The following is a 22,387-nucleotide window of genomic DNA, read 5'->3' on the forward strand; positions in this document are numbered from 1 at the left end:
AATTATTTTGTCCAATCATTCTCATTTTTAATTTTTGTAACTTCAGTTTTTCAAACAAAAATTATTTCCATTCAAGAACCAAAAGGTTTAATTTTGAAACTGCTAAAGGAGAAAATCACAAATACTTGGAAGAAAAACTTCTATCATTTCTGGTCATGATATTTTTAAAACTGTTCTTCTCTTGATAACAGTTTCCAGTTTGTTTTTTAATGGAAAAAGTCATGTCCAGAAGTTTTTGATAATTCAGTAATGCAGTTCCTTTTTTCAGCTTAATTCAAACAAACTCTGTACCCAAGTTATATTTTCAAGTATTTGGTAATTATATCTTGCTCATACACTTTCTTCTGCCCCATCTCTTCTTGCTATTTGGTTTAAGCAATGAATTCCCAGAGATACTTTGTCAAGTCTGTCTTAAAATTTACAATTGTCCTCCTGTTTTCTTTGTTAAAATGTTGAAACTCAAGGAAGAGACCAACTCTTCAGTTTTTCCCAGAGCAGACAATGTTCTTTGCATGATCTAAATCTCCCACAAGTGTAAAGACTGAAATGGGGAAGTGAGTTGAGCTGCATTTGGTGCTGTGACCTTCCAATTCTGTCAGCAGCCACTGTCTGTGCTGTGAGACATTTGTTCTGATCCCAGGCACTAATACCAGGCTGCACATCAGACTGCTCCTGTTTCACCTTCAATATCACATATATGCTGCTGAATGCAGAAAGGGATGTGTGGCTTGCTCAGATTAAATTTCTAGGCTGCTCAATTAGCTCCTTCTTGTATAGTACACAGTGAGATGGATGAGGTTTGTGTCATTAAACCAGAGATTATTTGCATTTTATTAAAACTGAACAAGCAATGGACTCTATCTTTTTCTCTAGTTGTGATCAGCCTTTTCCCTGGAGCAAGGAAAAATGTTGACTTCATTGACATCTGGCTCTTAGCTTCAACTTATTACACATGCAGTCAGGAACCTCAGCTGCTGCAGGGTCAACATTTATCCTGTTTATCTTCAAACTTGAGCAGTGAGAATGAGATTCTTAGATTTTTAAAACCCCTTTGGTTGAACCCATTCCCCTTTGACTTTAAAAACATTGAAAATTCTTTATCTGAACAGAAGTGTAGAAAAGCTACTCTGGGATGAAATCCTGTCAAACTCTCAGTGTAAATAATTCAATGCTTTAAATTATACCATTGACCTCCATCTATCTAAAACAGAAGTTATTGCACACCTTCAGTTCCTAAATGTAGGAACTGTCTGTTCTGTAAGCTGATGATCTCCAGTTTGACATCATGTCACAAAAAACCTGCTGGTAGTCTTTGTGTTCACCAGTTTATCAATCCCAATATCCAAAGGGAGGGAAATTTCTTCCTTACTTTCCAAATCACGTGTCAAAAAAGAAGGTGAAAGAAGCAGAGGTTCCTTCCCCTGCTTTGGATGTTGTACAGATAATAAATCTTGGAATTGCAAGTTGTTCAGCTGCTTCCTTCAGTTTAATTCATTTTAAAGCCATTGGTAACAGCCTTTTACAGTCCCTGAGGGATGAATGCCATTATTGATGAAATTCTGAAGCTGCAGTGTTCTTGTATAATCTTGTAGTATCAAAATGGTTTATTCTATTACCTATCCTTTCCAAATTAGTCTTAAAAAGAGATTTTGCAATTCTGCAGATTTATCCATGATGAAATTCCTTTAAAAATCTGGATATTAAGGCTATAGTACTTCTGCTTTTCACTGTTTCATCAAGAGAAAGAAATTGGAGATATTCCTCATTTTAGGCATTTAAGCTTGAAAAACCAGCAAGATGCAATAAGGTCATGACTTTAGAGAAGTGTTCTAGTCCTGCTGAACATGTCACAGAATAGAAGATTGACAGACCATGTCTCCTGCAAAACCTTCAGGTTTCATGACTTTCTTTTATGAAAGGACTTTACAAGTACAAGTAGTCAGGCAAGCAAAGTTTTAAGGAGAGCCCTCTAAAGGTGAAAGGGGCAAAATCATATAGAAAAATCCTCACACAATTTACCCTTTTGTCAAAAGATCCCAGAGCATTACTCTAATGACATATATTTTCACACATCTCTAATTTATTTTTAAAAATTAAGTAGAAATGAATTGGTGGGAGGAATTGCACAAAGAAGACCTGGACCACTTGACTTTTTTTTTAGATAATTTATTCAGAGGTTAATGTTCAGCTTGTGTTAATTGTACTCCTGCACTTGATGATGCCTCTGCTATTGAAGTGAAAGACAAGCTAGGAAATTGTTCTTTTAATCTCACTCTTCTTGGATCTCATTGACTAATAAAACTTAGCTTTGTTTTAGTTAAAGCAACAGAATCTAATAAAAGAAAAGTCTTGTGACAATATCTATTCTAATCCTGTAACTTCAGAGAGTTATAATTTTCTGAAGTGAAGGTTGTGCCTTTAAGGTACCTCTCGTCTGGATTTGCTTCATATCAGGAGATGCACTATTACAGAATAGAGTTCTTTAATATTGTTTACTTTTATCCTTAAAGTTTAGGGAAAACTAGTGCAGACAGCACTCAATGGAGTGTTAAAATCCCAGTTAAATATATATCTGTACATTACTTGCTTTTTGGTTTTTAGCAGTTCTGATTCCAAAATGACTGTGGTAAAAAATTTAGATTTGTTGTGAAATCAACCAGCACTGTGAAATGCTTTGAAATATTTCTGTGAACATTGTTTCTCATTTACTGAATTATGACCCATTGAAAGCTGACCTGCAGTCATCCAAGAATGTTTGGTAGGAACTCAAAATAACTTCTGGGTGACTTTAAGATTAAAGGAAAGTTGTGATTTCCATACAAACTGAGTTAGCAAATGTGCAAGGAGATTGCAGGGAGGCACACATCCTTCACAGGCCCTACATACACACTGAAATATCAGGAGAAAGTTTTGAGATTCCTCTCACTGCACAACTCCAGATTTTCTGGGACTGTTGGCCTTTGGCTATCTGAACAGGGAAATATGTAATTAATTTCAAGTAGGTGTGGAAGTTCATTTAAATAAATCACGTGCAAGTGCTTTTCTAGGTCATAACAGCATAAAGTACTTTTTGCATTCTTTCTGTAGCTGAAGGATAGTCAAGTGTTCTGATAGTCTCAGGGCTTTTCTTAATATATAGGTCTTAGTGCACTTAGTGCTATATTTTCTTTATTATTTAGCACTTATTTCTTAGTGCTTCTAACACTTAATATTTCACCCTCAGAGATAAATATTTCTATCAATGGATATTTTACATAGATAATTTGTTATCAGTGGAATAAAAATACAGGTGTCATTGCATTCCTTCCTCAGTTATTTGTCCCAGATATATTGATACCAGTGTTCAGACTCAAAGGAAAGCAGATGAGCCACAGTGGGGAGAGCTGAAGCTTTGGCTTTTGCCAAAGTCTCATGATCTCTGCTGTAAAAAATGATAATTTCTTGTGAAGTGCTGCTGAATATTTGAATTGTCTGAGATGTGATGACACTCATAAGTTTTGAATATTCCATCAGTTGTTTCCCTGTCCAGTTCTATGGGGATGTGTGAGTTCCTTGAGCATTTCCCTGCACAGGCACTGTGAGTTACTGTGTTTATCTGTTTTAGGGGAGTTTGGAGAGGTGTGCAGTGGGCGTCTGAAGACACCAGGAAAAAGAGAGATCCCTGTTGCCATTAAAACCCTGAAGGGTGGCTACATGGACAGGCAGAGGAGAGATTTCCTGAGGGAGGCCAGTATCATGGGCCAGTTTGATCACCCCAATATCATTCGCCTTGAAGGAGTTGTTACAAAAAGTAAGTCACTAATACTTTTCCTTACTAGTTTTATTCTGCCTTTCCCATTCTGTATCATTTAATGTTGAAATTAAGCATTATTTCCTCTTTCAGTGTGGGTTACAGTTCTCAGAAATCTTCCAAATAATTGACAGTTAATACTGCAAAGTTTGGTGCCGTAATAGGAAATGCATAGCCTGTCTGTTTTCAATTTGAAATGTTTCATTTTTATTTTTTAATAACAAATATTTTCATTCAAGAGAAGTCTTTACAGGTGCTTGTGAAATAGAAAACCATAAATGTAACTGAGCTGACAATGAAACTGTCTTGTAAAATATCTTATTTTTGCAAAAGTGCTCATTATTTATTTGATTGAGATCTACTGATTTTGGTAGTAGAGGAGATGAATTTCCTATTTTGAAGAAAAAAAAGTAAACTCTCTGTAGCTTGTTGTATACTGCAAATAATTGACTAAAATTCCAGAATAATCTTTGAAATGTTTTACTGCTTATAACTGTTGCAGCTGCCAAGAGAGATCCTTTGCCTCTGAAATCCAGCAGGTTTAGTGGTGTTATGGACTTCTCTGAAAGGCTGAAATACCTATTTATCACTTAACAATTAAGAAGCCTAATTAACATGCATGTAATTTCCTCAGTGACAACTTTTTTCAGTAATGAATTAAAAAGCTTATGGTATATTCTTTTAAAAATTAATCATTGTCTCAACTAAGCCATGTTTGCTAATTTGCAGAACTTTCGTTTTTCTTTTAAAGGGAAGTGTTGTGTGCATAATGCAGTGTCCTCTTGCCATCACAGTAAACACAATAAATATGTTATGAATATTTCCTGTTTTCATCTCATCCAAACAACATCCAAAGCTATGTTTGGAAAGCTAAGAACAAAGAGGAAAGTTTAGCTCCTGAACTTGTGTTGTTGGAATGGAATTTCAGTAGGTTTGTGGAATGACCTGACCATGCTCAAATCTGTCTCTCTGTGGTTCTAAATTAAGATGGTTTTCTTTCCTCACACAGTATTGCAAGGATAAATTTGTTGTTATTTAGATATGTTTGGTTAGTAGACTAACAAAACCCATTGCACTGCAGGAAAGACACAGCTTAGTCCCTCCACTGCTCTCCTGTCAAAGGAGACAAGCTAATGCTGGCTGAGCAGCACTGAGGACCTTGTCCAGAGATGTAAATATGTAGGAACTTAAATGAATTTAGCTCCTTGCTTCACACTGAGCATATCAGCAGTTAAATTCCACCAGGGGTGGTTTATGAATATCACACATCTTGCAGGGTGTGTCTCTTCTGAAAAAGGCAAAACGTTGTATTTTAGGAGCATTGTTTAAATCCAATTAAATGGTGCATAGGGAGTATAGTATAATAATGTCCCTGGCAATGACATGATTGTTTAATCTTTATCACATTTTTATGTTTTCTTTTTGTAATGCCTCATCATCAGTCCAGAAAGAAATCAAGGTGGCTTTCAGAAAAGAGAAACAAACAGATAAATCAGTGCTCCAATATTAGTGTTGGTTTCTTCAGGAAAGATTACAGAGAGCTGTAAGCCAAAAAGTCATCATTAGCAGTTCTGCTTTTCACCAAGGAGTCAACAAACTTTATTAATGTTTTGTAATATTTGTTTGAAGGTAATATAAAAATAGGTGTTACTGTTATTGTCACACTGTTGTCTAAAAATATTTATCTCTCAGATATAAAATAGATAGTGGAACTTAGAAAATATTTTGGTGTCAGGCAGGATTAAAAACAATTCTACAGCCATGATGACAGAATGAAAAGAGGCTATGTGAATTATGAGCAAAGCTGATCCCCAGGCCCAGAAAGTGCAGGTTCCATAATTGTGAAGCACAGGGCTGTCCCCAGAGCAGCTTTGCTCTGCTGCAGGGAAGGAGCCTGAAGGCACATGCACTCTGCTCTTCCCATTCTGCCTTCAGGGTGTTGCTTTGCATTTATACTGCCCCATCTGGGGTATTTAGAGAATAACATGACTTCAGCTTGGAGGAGAGCAGTTGCCTTGCCAAAGTAGTAAATGTAGGATTGCAGTATCCAAATTTCATGTAACTGAAAGGTGTGCTCTAAAAGTCAGACAGAACTTTGTCCTAGCCAAATTATTTATGTATTGATAGCATGAATAAAAGGTGTTTTGTGCTAAAACCTTGATTAATAACAACAGAAACTATTTATCTGATGTGCCTTACAGTTCCACTAAGCTGTAAAGGCACATCAGATGCAGTAAATTTGATTAATAGATGTGTACTGCTGTTCTTAGCACATGCTTTCCTCTGTGTAACCATTAGTCATTAACTTCTAGCTGTTGCTGATAGATATTGCATCAGTTTGTAAGCAGTGCCTTCCATTACAGTGTCATTGACTATTGAACAAAAAAGAAAAAGGATTTGGTTGTAATAAGCAGAAGTGCTGTACCAGGTCAATAGCTATTGACTGGGGCAATAACAAATTTGCCTGCTCACTGCAAATGAGAGCTTTTATCTGGTGCTACCAGCTAAGCAAATGTTAACTTTCAAATTATACTGTTTTCAAAATTGCTGTGGAATATGTACTGTACAGGAGGAAAGAAATGGTAAACTAAGCTTGCTCAAAAGTAGGTCTGAAACAGAGCTTTAATTCCCTTTCCTTATTGCTTCATTTCTCATTTGTCCTAGCTTCAGTCCCTAATCACAGAGAGCAGTAGGCAGAACAGTAGCACAAACTTTGTTAGCAGGGAGTTCATTTCAAGGGCAATTTGCTGGGCCAAGGCAAACACAGTGGTACAGAACAGGATCCACTTGTATTGCTCACCAGAACTCACAGGGGAAACTTTATTCCTGTTTGGTTTTGTTATAGCAACACCATGGTTTGCTTGATTGCCTCAAAAATTTATCTTAGATGTTGGGCACTTCATAAAAGCACCAATGTTTCCTTTCAAGCCATGTTAGCACAGTGATAATTTTGGGAGCTCTTTTGGGTGTGCCAGGGCATGCTCAGGTGAGTTTTATGTCTGTGGCTATTTCACAAACAGGTATAAGGACAATAACTTCCTTCTCCAGAGCAAACACTGAAAGCTGGGCTCTAGAGAAATAAGATGTGTCTTCATTGCTACATTTCCATTAAAAGTCTATAAATTAAATTTAAAAAAAAAAAAAACAAAAAAAAACAGGCTGCATAACTGTATCTACAAAAGGCATGAAAAGGGACCCCTGACTATTGGAACTGTACTTGAAGAAATCCAGTCTGGAATCTTCAGTTAGTTGAGCTTGATGGTGTCTTACATAATAGTTTAAAGCAAAACTTAGTAAGTAGTATATAATACTGGTTTAATGAAAAAATATCAATGCATAAATGGCTTTGTTACATTCATAATCTGTTTCTTCCCTTGCCCCACAAGTTTTACCCTAAATAGCTTCCAATTCTTAGAAATGATTTCTAAGGAATTGCTTCACTTTCCAAATTTGACTACAAAAGGGTTCACACCTGTCACATGTACAAAAGGAATCTTTTTAAGGCATTCATTTTCTTTGACAGTATTATGTACATTTGTATTCTCCAGAAGGATTTTCAGAATATTCCCTTCACAAAAGGAGGATAAATGAAGACAGCACCTAGACCTCTGGTTCTGTGTAAACTCACATCCTCAGACATTGAGCCTGGGTTTGGAATGACACTTATGATTCCATTATTGTCTCCTCACTGTTTTGATTTAATGGCTTTCAAATTGTGAAGAGTTTTGCAGTTGTGAAATCTACAGGCACACATTTGCAGATCAAATCTAAGGCTTTAATCATTGAGTTTCTTTTCAAATTATTGTAGTAACCCATTCAGTGCAACAAAAGCTCTAAAATCAGTGCACCTTACTTTGTCCATGGGGGAGGTAAAGCAGCAGCATGAGCCTCTTTCACTGGAATTTACTGTATGAAGCTTTTAATATTTGACTTTTTTTTTTTTTCCCCAAGAATTCAGAACATCATGAATTCTTTTTTTCAGTCAATACATTGTGCTCTAGGCCTTTGAGCCTTTACTGTAATGAATTTAATGTTACCCTTTCCTCCCACCTGTTAAATGATGTTCAGAATCCATTTCAGAAGGTGACATATTTTATAGTACATGTGGTTGTTATAAACATAATGTTGTATATTTTGTTGATACACAGAGGGACTAAGTCACTTTCACGGCAAAATTGACAATATTCTTACCTTGGTCATGGATGGTGAAATTGTATTCCAGGAAGCAGGATTCTGCAAAATTTAAATGTTGCTTAGGGACAATCCACTGTGGTGGTGAGACTATATGTGTGTCATATTAGGCAGTGGAATTTACATGGCATTGATCATAAAGCTGAATTATTCTGATAAAATATTATTGAAGTTGTGCACATAATGACAGACAAAACAGCAGGATCTCAGCTGTGTTATAAATTGTTCAGTAAGTGGAGCTGTAAATTTAAATTTGGCTCACTCCCTTTATTTTCCTTTGTATCCTTATTCATAGATAAATATTGGAACACATTTCTGAATCCAGCATTGGCGTGGCCAAAAAATTAACACAAAACCCACAGCCACCACCTGCATTGTTAGCCAAATCTATGAGCTCAGTTTATTCAAGTATTATCTGAAATACAGAGCTGGAAACTAAAGCTGTACACATAACACAGACAACACTAAGGATCTGTAGCCTTCTTGCAAAATAGGTTACCCTTCCTGACTGCTACTGGAAGAAATGTAATTAATGTTGATAGTCCTGAGCTATTTTTACACATGTAAAAATGTGTGGACATTTCAAATTACACATGCAAACCACCACACACTCATGTGTTGAAGGTTGCTGGCAACAGTTAGGAGTCAATACTCAGTTCTCCTGAATCACATACACTTAGAAAAAATTAGCTTTTAACCCTCTGTAAAAATTTACATTTGTCTTTCATGCATTGCATTCTGAGAATTTTGTTTTCCTGCAGTTCAAATCAGGCCCATTTCTGTGTTCTGCTTTTCCCTTTTTGCAGTTAGCAAGCCATGCATCATGACTGTCAATTCTGCTGCTGCATCTTTCACAGGATGATAAGCAGTGAAGAAAAAGCACATTGTCAACCAGTCAAGCAGGGACACCCTGTTAACAGCAGCTTAATCTGACCAGGGTACACTATCTAACATAACTAAATTCCATAATTCTGCTTTCACAGGTTACAGCTGAGAAACAGGGTATCACTTTCCTCAGGATCCTTTGCCTTCAGATGTCTGTGTTCAGACACACAAAACCTGACTTTCAAAGATATTCAGATGCTTTGACATGAGATGTGGTTCTAGTAGAAAAAGAGGGGACAAAAGTGATTCTACCAACAGCTATAAAAAGATAAAATCCTGTAGATAAGATACAGCCAGACTATTTCTTTTTCCTTTTCTTTCAAAGGGAATGTGTGGTAATCATTTTTCATAATTAGCATTATTATTAGCCACAGATGATTGCTTTTCCATCTGAAATATCTGGATACAATATGCAATTTCTTCCTCCACCATGAAAGTAAAGAAGAATATGGTACAATAAGTTAAAAGGCCAGATATTTCAAGTGTGCAGGAGATGTATGAGGGGTTGGGGGTTTTTTAACAACTGCAACCAGAAGATCAATAAATATCAGGGGGAGACAAGATTGCACTGTGCTGACAGATTTGCTGCACAACGTGGCTGATCTGTTGCCTATGCAGGAAAACCATAAAAGCAACGATGAGAACAATTATAAATGACAATGGCAATTGCAGCTGACAGGCAAAGGAGGGAGGGGGTTAAAGAGTGTCTAGAAAGCAATCAATAATCCCAATTCACAAGTTGTATTTGGTTGATTTATTTTGATAAGTGGTCATTTGTTCTTCTGCATAGAGGTAAGAACATACTAGTAAATGCATATGTGATTGAGCATGGGAAAATACTGGGGATAACTCTGCTTTCATAGGGTACAGTTTGAGTTGTTTTACCCCATTCCAGGCAGATCCTGCTACATCTTCCATTGGCATGCAGGAAATAACTGTTTTAAATGTAAACTGTGTTACTCATATTCAAATATGTGTGGTTTTTCAATAGCAGCCATTACTGGGGCTTAGTATTATTTATTAATATTTTTGTTTATTATTACCTGTAGACCCTTCTGGTCTAGTCTCTCCATACAAATCTCTGCTGCAAAAGTTTGCATTGTGATATTTCCTACAGCTTTAAGTCTCACACCCAAATTTCTATTGAAAAGCACCAAGCTTAAGATATCTTTAACAGCAGATTCATATCAAGAAGAATTGAAAAATGGACTGGTAATTTTCTCATATGTATATCTGATATTGCATTTTATGGAAATGTGAGAGTTAGATGTGTGAAAAAGAAACTATTTCACTGACTAGAATTACCTTTCTGATTTTTAATACATACATAGCTCAGGTTCCAGAAGAATAAATAACTTAGATGCAAACTGTTTGAGATCCCTTCCAAACTCCTGGGTGGAAAATCAGTTGGCAGAAAATACTCATCCATAAATGTTACATTTCTTCTCAGATGAACATAGTGCTTGTAAATCAGGAGAGGATGATAAAGCTGTTAAGGGAGACACAATTGAAAGAGAGAAGCAATGTGAGAAAAAAAAGAATATGATTTTAAAACATCATAATAGATGGTGTGAAGTTACAGAGTATTGAGTTTAAGTATATTCTAAATATAAGCACAAAACATTAATGACAATCCTGTAAACACATTTTCAGAGGCAAATGTATTCAGTCAGACATTCTCAAATAGATTCGTAACAACACCCATCTGTAAATATTGTCATTTTTCAACTAAACTTTAACAAGGTAGTTTCTGCTGAATAAAATTTGAAAGCAAATAAGTTTAGCTGATAATGACTTAATTTATCTAGAGAAGGATAGTACAGATTTTTTATTATTGTAAAAATCTGGAACAAACCACTGTACTGTTGCTAGAATTCACATAATTGATTACCTTTCTTCCTAAAACAACAGAAGCTTTTATATATCTCCCTGGACTGACAATAATTAATTTACCTGCTTTGGGAAAGAGTCTCCCCCTTTCCTTTCTCTGCTTTTTTCTTCTCTGCTGTAGTTGAGCACATTCTTCAGCATACAAGCATTCCAGGTAAGACTGGCAATTTACTTCCAGTTTTCAATTAATACCTCTATAAGCATTGAAAAATGTGACTTGGTGGCCTAAGTGAACAAATACTGCCCAAAATCAGACTGGCAGAGTCACTGTTGCCAAAACCTGCACAAGATGAGATGAGAGAGATTTTACCACATGGAATTCACTGAACACCAAGTGGTCTTTGAGCTGCAGAGAAAATCCTCTGAATACACTGATATCAACAAGGAGATAATTAACAAGCCCAGATAATTATTTTTGGTCAGCAGTATTTTCAAAAAAGAAAGGAGAATTCCTGTCCATTTTCCTAAGCCTCTCTTGGTGTGGCCTGGGACACCTTCACTGAGCAGAGGCAAAGAGGATTTTCTGTCTAATTTACAGATTTGTAAATCTAAACCAGCATTTAATCCACTTCTAATCAGAGTTCATTCCAAGTCACAATTCTGGTAATAACTGTGATCTTTTCACTTCCAATCCTGGCATCTTTTATTTGAGGGAGTCACTTGGTGTTTGTTACAGGGAAGGAGATCAAACCTGTGGGTTTAATTTCTTTGATTTTTCTGCACAGGGAATTGTGAATTGTATGAATGTGAAATAGTGAAAGGAATCTTCAATTTATACCATACATTTTTTTTAACAGAAAATCACTCAGCCCCAAGGGGTTTTTTCCACTAAACAAAGTGAGGCTTTTTCAGTGATACTCATTATTGTGTAAAAGTGGGGAGTGTCTGTCTCTTACCCCTGGTTCATACTGTAACAGGGTAACAAGGCTAAAAAAAAAGAGAAAATCAGAGTTTAGCTGCAGAATGCACATCAGGCTGCACGAACACATTCCTCTTCAGATGTCACCCATGAAAAGCTATTTTGCTCATTAAATTAAAACTTACTGCAATTTCTAAGCATGAAGTACAAAATTAAAACTAAATCTCTGTTTTTATGGAAATACCATGAAAATGGGCAGCTGAAAATTTAAAAGGCCCTGGAACTTCATAACCATCCCATTTACCCCATCAAAATTTCACATGGGAATTTCCAGTCTTAAAGGAAAAAGAATTCCAAATAGGAATGCTTAGATTTTTTTCCTTTCAAAATAACAAAAAGTGGGTGATGAAAAGATAATTCAGCTAATTATTAATGGATCCATAATTCTCTGAAATAATGATGTATCATTAATTACAAATTAATCACAAAGGTTTCAACTGATACTGCAGACTTTGTTTTCTTCTATAATGGAAACTGAAATTTTAAAGTATTTCCATCTAATAATGAATGCATGATAATGAAATCCAAATGTACAGCACAGTGCTTGTAGCAGTGTCCTGGGTATCATACAAGATTTCAAGTTCTTATTTAGCATTGTGCTAAAGCTATTTTCAGTTAAGCAGGGACTAAAAAATAATTATTTCGTAGACTTCTTAAGCATATACAGTTTTATCCCATAGAAGCTCAGTATTTCTATTTCTATTCCATTTGGACTACAAAGATAATTCCACACAGCAGTTGTTATTGCTGTTAAAAGCCTTAATCATATTAATGTTGTCACACCAATCTTCCCAGCAACCAGAACTTCAGTGTGCATTGACATTTAACACATCACAAAATAAATGCCTGTAGTGTTTGTAGAACTCTTTTCAAGCAATTCCCTCATTTTTTCCCCTGAAATCATCTGTTTGTCTAGAAGCAGCAAGGGAAATTAAATTAGATGTTAATATTCTCCCCAAATATTCTGTTACTTACATCAGTTCCTCCTTAGGAACTGTAAGCTTCTTTCAGCATTTGCTTTTTGTCCCAGAGAAGTCATAAGTAAAGCCAGAAGTTGTTATAATTGGGGTTTTCTAAAATAGTCTCATTCTGTGTAAATATTCCTACCTCTGGATTTATTCCCATCTGCCAGTCAAGAAATGAGAGTGCAGGTTTGTAGGGAAGTTTTGTCTTTCACAAGGATCTCAAGGTTAAACTTATCAGGGATGGAGATCAGCTTTGCCCTGCCCAGTGTTTGTCTTCATGTTTCCACACACACCCTGTAAATTTAAATCTGGAGCAGAAATTAGAGAATTTTATATAGAAAAGCAGAATTTAATATGTTCCTAAAGAGCTGGACTAGAAGGGTCTATTCCCCAGAAATGAAGGCAAAGCATAGGAATGCTTCGTTTCCAAACCAGTAAACTGCAGGAAATTCAGAGTTAAAAATCTAACTGAAGAGTAAAGCCAAAAAGCATGGAAACAAATAATCCAGACATCAAGAAAAGGCATTAAAAGAACTCTATGAGTTCTTCAAAATTCATTGAGGGGTGACACAATTATTTGTATATAATGTCAACTACAATCTGGGGAAATAAAATGGGACCAGCCCTTTGAAAATCTGCTGTTGACCATAAGAGTATAAATTTCCCTCTGCATAGCACAATGCAGGTTTGGTTTTAGTGGCTCAGGTACCCTAGAGCAGAATTCAGCCTTCAGGAGTTTCACTGTGTCATTTGCAAGGTAATGGAGATCCTCACATGATTCATTTGGGCTTGGTGGCCTCCAGAGGTTCTTTCCAGCCTCAGCCATTCTGTGATCTGTGATTTCAGCAGGGGTTAAGCACAGTAGTTTTTGTCAATTTTTGTTACATTCTAAGATTTCATGATGTCTATTGAGAAATACTATTTAGTGGTCTTAAAAATCACATTTTTCTAAGACGTGAATTATTCATGTAAGAATTTAGGGACACTATCAGCCTTTGCTTTCATAAAAACAAATCTTTAAAATAAATGAAGAGCATATTCTAAATCTCCAGATTATTGCATTGATAAAAGTTTATGTCCTCTAAATGTACTGAAAACATGATTCAACAAATTCATCAGGGTAAATTTTTTCCCTGCTTCTGATTTTTTTCTCCATTGCAAGTCAAGCCTTTTGAGTGCTCTAAAAATTGTAATCTGACATCATAATTTCAAAGTTTTATAAAGCCATTTCTTATAAAAACCTTCCATATGTTCCCTCATAAAAGATTATGAAGTAATGTGCCATTCCTGGTGGTCTAGGAAGGATAAATCAATAAAATCATGTGAGGGAAAAGTCAGCTGGTTTTCAGTAGTTTCCATAATGGATATAGTTCAAATAATTTTGGAAAAAAATGCTCCAATTCTTCTAACTTTCCCAAAGAAACATAAGAAACAATAAAAAACAGGTTTTATTTTAGAATGGGAAGTGCTCATAACAGAAATCAACCTTCTCTCAGACATTAAGTAATAAAATTGGATAATTCCCCAGGAAAACTTTCTGCAGTCTGTCCTCCAGTATTTTGTTACTAAATGTTCAGCCCAGCCTGCATGAAGATGCAGTTTGGAGTGAAAACAGCCACTTGCCTCCTGCCAAACTGAATGCAAAATCTCCTTACATCCCTCACCTCCCCAGAGCCTTCATCTGCAGAGCTCCTGAGAACTTTGTCTTAGCTGGGTTTTAACAATCCCTTCATGGAAAGCATCAAGACATCTGACTATATAGAAACAAATAGCAATGGGAATTTTTACATTAAATACACCACCCATGCATTTTTCCTTTTTTTTTTTCAAACCAATTCTGTGGGAAAGGAGCAACAGACTAAAGTCTTTTGCTAGTGCCAATAAGGAGATGGTACTTGTAAAACACATTGAAGAAAGCAACTGTGACCTCTCTAGAACTTCTCAATCCAGTTTGTTAAATTAAGTGGCCCAAAGAGCTGCTTTTGAATTTGTAGCTGTTAGATGCTCAGTACACAGCACATGGGAAGGTGAGTTCCACCTGCAGAAAACATTGAATAAATAAGGAAAGCCAGGCAAGACAAAGAACAGGGCAGAGTTTTGTTGCTGGTGCAAGGCCATGGGATGTGGGCTGGGAGCAGTGGCTGTTCCTCTGGCCATGCTGTGACCCTGCAGTGCCAGTAAATGGGTGTGAATTAATCTCTGTGCTCTGGAGATGAACTAAGCAAATGGATTTCCTCTGCCCAGCCACCTTCTCCTGCCCTTCTGCCCAGTGGGATAATATCCCACTAAACCCATGCCAGTTTAGGATGCTGTACCAGTGACTTCCCTATCAAATTCCACAATTTGTGGGATGATATTCCCCCAGGAACAGCAGCAGAAGGTGGAAAGCAGGCTAATTGATTCAGCACTCCCCCCCCTGCCTCTGAGCTCAGGCACTTAGCTGTAATTATTGTGAAACAGAAGAATTTGCACTGAGTTACAAACTGGTATCACAGGGCTCAGAAAGTGGTGGATGCTTCATGGACTGTCAGCTATTCTGAGTCTGCCATGTATTTCTACAGTTTCAAGACATTTTTCCAATGAATACTGTAACCAGTGTGGTTTCCCACGTTAAGGTGACAGAGTGTTCACATGGATGAACTTTTAATCTCTCATTTGCATTTTTTTGTTGATGGGTACTGGGCAGGGCTGAATGTTACCAACCTTGTCCTTTTCAGAAGCTGGATTTCTAGAAGAGACTGAATGAAGTCTTATAACTCTGAATTCTGCTTAGTCAGAGACATTTCCAGGAGACTGGATGAGATTCAGTTGCCTAAAATGACACTCAGTGCCTCTTCTTAAATATCCAGCTGTTGCTTTGCCTTTGCTGCCACTCTCAGAGTGCAAATCTCCTGCTGATCATGTCATGTCTGCCACTCAGCTGGGAATGTCTCAGATATTTTAAAGCATCTCAAATGACACAAACCATTTACACTTCAGAAACTGAACCCTGATTTTGAGTGTGAGAGAAAATTGTTATTTATATGTATTCTTTTGGTTATTTGCTGCTTTTAAAACCTCAATTATTTTAGCCCTCTAGTTCTTAGTATTCACAGATTTACTTGCTCTAAAATTCACTGCTCCTTGTTTTTTCTATTTCTGAATATGTACAATAAGTGAAATAAATTCATTACTTTCTGTAACTAACTTATTGTAAGTCTGTTAGGAAACGAGTTATTTGCCATTTAACAGCATTTGAGTAGAGAAAAATGTCAATTGTAGAGCTGAAGCTGTTTGGCTTTTCTGAAGGTCTGTACATATGGTGTGACTCAGTGGCTGTACTTTATGGTTGGTATAATTCATATTTTGAAACAGAGGAGCAATGTTCTATTTGGGAAATCTTCATATGTTCATTATTTAGCCTTTATGTTGTAAGATGCTGTTTAGTACCAAACATCTTGGAGTTAATGGAACAATTTCCATTTTAAAATTGAATTTCTGTGCATTGTATTCTGTCTCCAGGATCACTTCTTCAAATATTTTGAAGTGAAAGCCATGGAATTTGGAAACACTTTTATAGGAATGCCAAAGACTTCTCTTGAGTATCCAGAGGGAAAACTTACCTTTAGCCATCAGATATGAAAGCACTGCATCTAGATCACCAATTAAATTAATTCTTTTTCCACAGACTGCAGCATGTTTAACAAATTATTCTGATTGTCAGTTTGGATTTATTGCCAGGTGAGGGGAATCCTGACCCTGTGCTTTTAAGTGAGATGTGCAGAGCTGTCATTTCAGATCCATCTTTGATGCTGGCACTCACTGAGCATTCACATGAGGAAGTTGAAATGATATCTGCAAATCTCTGCTCAAATGCTGACAGCTGAAACAGTGAATCAAATGCTAAGGCATCTTCATTTGTCACCACTGCAGTAGATATGTCACAAATATTTGTTTTAAAAGAGGTGGATGAGATAATTATTGTTTCCAGGAATAAAACCCTACATGTAGGCCATGAGAAGAATGTACAGTTTGTTATATTGGAAGCATAAAATGTGTTGAGCTTCTGGTGAAAGCAAAGCAGAAAAAGTCCATATCCATGTTGCCTAAAATCAAAAAGTTACAATTATATGAAAAATTAATGAGAAAGTTATAAATCTTTAGGGATCATGCTTTCTCCTGGTTTTTGCCTGTATCAATATATTGAAAGGTACTGGGAAGTGTGACGAGCTCTGACTGATGGAGCTGCCTTGACACAGAATTCAGGATTTTAGCTGCAAATTCTAGTTCCCCTTTGCCCCTTGCCTGATGTGACTTTTGTCAGGTGGCTTTGAAGCACTGGTGTAAAACAGCTTTGCTGGTATATCCTCACCTCTACTGATCCAACATAAAATTGTAACATGACTCTATGGTGGAGTCATTTGGAATGCATTATGATATCCCACAGGTGCAATTTGCTGTTGAAAAACCAAATTTTTCTATTGCTCCTAGAAGAGCTGGAATTCTCCATTTGCAAACGATGCAGAAAATCTTTTCCTGGTTAAATCTGTGTATTGTATGACTTGGTTAAAAAGCAAACAAAGGCTTTTAGCTGCTTTTCATGAGATCTGTTCTCATAAAACCACTGTTAACTTTGCAGAGATTTGGTTGTTCTTTAAACAGTCAACTTCTTTTGCCAGCCAGTGAACAAGTCATTTGATTAATGATCATTTTTATTTCTTTGAAAGGATCCTTTCCGACCATTGGGGTGAAGTCTCTCTCGAGGTTCCTGAGGGCAGGATTTTTAAATGGCATCCTGGCCTCACATCCAGTGGCAGGGGGTGGATCTTTACCCCCCAGCATTTCCTCTGGTAGGTATTCCAGCCTGTTCCCACTCCTCAGTTGTTTTTATTTTTCTTCACTCTCTGCCCCATCTCTCCATTCGTCTCAGAGAAATAAAATTTGGTATTAGACAGGGAGATCAGATGTCCTTTTCAATAAAAAGTCAAACCAAAAGGAAATGGAAAAGACAGTAAATTCTGGGGAATGGGAATGAACCATTTTCCTGAGTTAGTGTGATGGAAAATTCCTGAGAAATTAGTCTGCAGGTAAGTGGCCAACCTCAATATTGGAATAGAAAGCCTGGAATCCTCTAATCACCCATTTCCTGAAATGTCCATGTGCACCAAAGAAGAACTTTAAACATGCCACTGTAAAATCTCAGAATTTGTGTGACTCTCTGACTCTTCCCTAAAAATTTATATTCCCTTGCTACAACACGGAAGCAAAAGAAATTTGGAAAGGGAGAACTAAAGTATGTATTAATTTGGTGTTTGAAACTTTTGTGTGCTTTGATAGCTGCAAGTTTTATCTCATGAAAACAGCTTTTTTTTTTTTTTTTTTTTAAATAACTTTTACCATGATTTCAACTGCTGTATTTCTCTTTAAATGAGTGAGGTCAGGTTAGAGGCATTGTTTCCAAGACAGGCTGCTTCTGTTATCCATTCTCTCCTGGAGCCATTAAACACCATCTTCCATCAAAAGTGATAAATGAAGAGTAAATACATATAACTATAGTTAAAACTGAATCAAAGTTCCTTTCCAAACTACATATTTCAGTGTAAAAATGGATCTGTGCATGGGCTGATGTCAGGCTAGTATCATTTCTTGACATCCTGTGTTATCTGTAGTGTTACTTAAAAGTTTTTCCTGAAGTAAAAGAAAAAAAAAATCTCTTCTGGTAAAAAGAGGGAGAAAATTGGAAAATTGCATAACGTTATTGACTTGCTATACAAAAGAAACTATTGTACTTCTCTGTGCCCCATTTTATCTACTGCTGTAATTCTAATTTCCAGATGATTCTTACTTCTCTTTTTATTTCAAGTGCTATTATTTCTTAATTTGCTTTCTTTGAATAGAAACATCTCAGCAGCTTTGATCTCTTTTCTTATGACTATTTGGGTTTCTTTTGTTGACAGTTTGTGAAATACTTTCTGTATTTTTTCCCCATGGGATATCTCAGAGTGTTTAATAACCCTTAGGTATTGTGACAGTCAGCATCACAATGAGGTACATGTAACTAAACTATTGAAGAGGAAATACTGCAGGAAATACCCATAAAATTCTGTTTTGAACACAGTGTTATATAGAGCATCCCACTGATTCTAATAAATTACAAATGGCCTCAAATTCATGAACTGGCTTCTCCACTACCACTATACCTACAAGTTAATTTTGAAAGATCATCAGGACTGTTGTTTTCTTAGTGCTTGTAAAGCTGTTGATCTTATGGACTTAAAACTCTTAAACATAGTTTTTTAAATGAAACTCATTCATAATTCCTTTCTATTAAATGTTTTTTACTATTAGTTCAAAATCAATCTGATGAGACATTGAAAATAGGGAAAAAATGGAAATGCAACCTCACGATGTGTAACAGATATCCTCACAAGTTAATGGAGATAAATGTTTCATCATGTCAAACCAACTAAAAAAGTGAGCAAAGCAGCAACCCCAGAGAAAGGGAAGATTTTCAGGTGGTTGAAAGGTAATGAAGAACTGTGATTAATCAATGGATGAGATGTGTTCCTTTGAGAAGAAATACATATGGGGGGTCAGGCATGAAGCTCTGAAGTGCAGGTCAGAAATTTCTGCTAATAGTTGTAGCTCAACAATCTTACCTGTAGTGCTGTTATTTAACTCTTTTACTTCATTGTATTTGCATTTATATTAAGCATGCTACAAATTCTGAATTGCCTCTTTTTGTATCAGAGATGAGCACTTTCCATTTCTAAACTGCTAAAAGGAGCTTTGCTTTACTTTAAAAAAAAAATTTTTAAAAAAAAAACTAAACAAAATATGAAAACAAATCTTGACAAGGTAGTGCTGCTCTGGGATGTCAGAGACTCAGAACTGACTCTCTTGCTGTGCATGTTCAGTGGAGATGTTTGGGCTTGGGTTGGACAGTAGCTCTCATAAGCCTAACAGAGCTACTTAACATTTAATAACTGCAGAATTCTAACCTAATTGTCTCACAAATTGGTCATGGGTAAGATTTCAATTAATTTAACTACATGGGAGACAATGCCAGCATTGTTCTGCTATTAGGGTCAGTGGGAACAAAGATAATGAGATGCTTTTTATTTACCAAAACCTTTAACTCAAGCTAAGTGGCAGATTCCCTTCCAAATACTCAGAAAATGCACTCACTAAAGACAAAATGCTTTTAGATATTTTTTCTACAAAATTTGCCATAGATGTTTTAATGAAACACAGAAATAACTAGAAAGCCTGCTATAAATAAGTGTCTGGAAAACAGTTTGGCAGGGCCATGCAGCTGTTGCTTTCCTTTTTTCCCTTTCTACTTTAATCTCAGTGGTTGAGAGGAGTGTGTTTCTTTTATCATTGCATTGACAACTGATGTTCAATTTTGGGTAATTCAGCTTTTACTCTGTGCAGAGATTCTCTTATGTGAAATATATCCTCATTTAGCCAACTTAAAGATGAATTTATGCTGCTGGGATTAGGCATTACATCTTTCTGCATAAATAGATTGTCTCAAATGTAGGTGTTTCTTAAGCCTAGACATAACTTTTAATGCAATAGTGCTTATATTTGATAGTTACATCAAAAGTCTGTCAGTGTTGTACAGCAGTTTCACCTGAAGCAAAACTGTAAACAGACCTGCAAAATTTATCCTGGATTCTTGCAAAACAACCCCATTTGCAGACAATACCTTCTTTTTTATTTAGCTATCGCTTATGCCACAAATTACTTCATTCCTTGTTATTGCACCTGTTAGCAGTACAAATTGACATGACTTAGCTGATGTAGCTCTGCAGTGACAGATGGATTCATGTGAGCAATAAGTACTTTTTCTCAAGTGATAGCCTTGCATATATTAAACAGAATTCTTACACCACTTAGCATTTACACTCCTCATCATACTGACACTGGCACAAACTATGGAAACTTCCTTCATGACACACACACATTGTGAAAACCCAAATTATAAATTGCCAGAGCTGTATCTCTCTCTTCCCATTCCAGCTCTTCCAAACTCAACACCCTCCTGTTATTTGCTCCACTTTGGGGGAAACTCTCAGTATCCTGATGTGACTTTTTTAATGAAATGGGACCATCAGTTATTTCCTGCCACTTCATTTGCCAGAGCCAACTATGCAGCTCCTTGACATTGTAGGAAAAACAGAAACAATTTGGCTTGATGAAACAACTCACCTTTGTGAACCTCAAAAAATATATTGCATGTAAGAAATTGAGTATGCATTTACTTTGCAAAAATTGCAAGTGATACAGGATGGTTTGCTCACTTCTGTTTTCTGCAAAAAGCACATTCTACATCCTGAAGAGGATATTACAATGTTCACATTTATTCAACAGAGCTCCTCAAAAAACTCAGGCATAATTGTAGATTGCTAAACTAGATGATTATCAGTTTTCTTTTGCCCAAAATTAATATTTTATTACAATTTCCAAGTGCACCTGAGTGAGCCCATTATTCTTGATATTGTATAAACTGACATTTGAAAGCAAATTGTATTGACAGACCCTTATTGAACAAAATTACTCAACAAGAACCATCAAGGAGCAATTGTACATAGTGAATTCAACTATGATTATAGTACTTCAATAATGAGAAAAGTAACTTTTTTTTCCCCCCAGTAATGCATTTTTCTTCACTCTGAATTCCAGCACCTATACTTCTATATTTGTTAAATGAAAATTGCTAATCCATTCCCAGTGACTAACAAATTGATTATTCTATTGCATGTGCATTTCCTGGGATACCTGAGCCAAATGGCTCTTCCAGTTTATTCCTTCCAGTCTCAGTGCTCTTCCACTGGAATGTTCACCTTATAAACCCTGTAACTAATACATAATGGCATTATTTTCTGAGAAGTTCAAATGTAGATGGACTTTTCCATTAGCAGGGAGTACTTCAGAACCAGAATAAGGATGAACAGCAAGTAGCATTAATACTGAAAGAAACATATTTTGTGATGATCATTTAGGGTTAAGATTGAACTGTAAAACTAGGATTAATCTCTGAGTGTAGGACATGATAAAACGAGGTTTTCATTCTTTGCCCTTGCTAAATCTCTCATTTCATGCTCAGGTGGTCATGGTAAACAATTCCAAACATTTAAATCCTAGAAGTTCAGAGAAAAGTATTGGCACATTTTTACATACTACACACTACTATTGCATATTTTTAAATCTGACTACAGAAAATGTGGAAATTTATTATTACAAGCATGTTAGCTGAAGCAAGTTGCTGTTGCTTACTAACAGAAGCAGAAAGATAAAAAGAGGAGAGCAGGACAGATATACACAGAAGTATATTTGTAAATGAGATGCACACAGGTTTTCTTTGTTTCAAGATTAAGGGAAAACTGAACTCCCTTTTTTACCAGTGGTAAAACATAAAGCATAATCAGAACTGGTTCACTTTTGTGAGATGGGAGGCAGGAGAAACTTGAATAATGTTTAAATAGGTTTGGTCTGTTTTAGGTAGGAAGCCTTTACCAAATTCAACTTGCTGAAGTAGCATTCCCAGGCTCAAACACTGGGTATGGGAAATAATCTTGACAGGGTATGCCTTCATGTTCTGAAGGTAAAAACCCTAAAGAGAAATTATTAAGAACCCCAGGAGATCACAAAAATCACAATGTTATGTCCAGGGCATCATGTGTTTGTTGGAGCCCTGACTTGTGACGTTTGTTTTCTTAATTTAGGATTTAGTATCCCACACATTACAGCCAAAGGTTC

The 22,387-nt window shown here is 36.2% G+C and overlaps 1 protein-coding gene across 1 annotated transcript in view; it reads left to right on the top strand.

The window, feature by feature from the left end:
* Positions 1-22,387, top strand: part of EPHA6 (EPH receptor A6) — a gene marked incomplete at its 5' end in the record, with an annotated part of 346,119 nt that overhangs the window by 264,072 nt on the left and 59,660 nt on the right. Inside the window, 2 exons of the mRNA XM_079308574.1 lie at positions 3,605-3,790; positions 17,347-17,469. Coding sequence (XP_079164700.1) covers positions 3,605-3,790; positions 17,347-17,469 — 309 coding nt within the window. The remainder of the gene's footprint in view (positions 1-3,604; positions 3,791-17,346; positions 17,470-22,387) is intronic.

Source organism: Erithacus rubecula, assembly GCF_903797595.1.
Source record: "Erithacus rubecula genome assembly, chromosome: 1".
Taxonomy (NCBI): Eukaryota; Metazoa; Chordata; class Aves; order Passeriformes; family Muscicapidae; genus Erithacus; species Erithacus rubecula.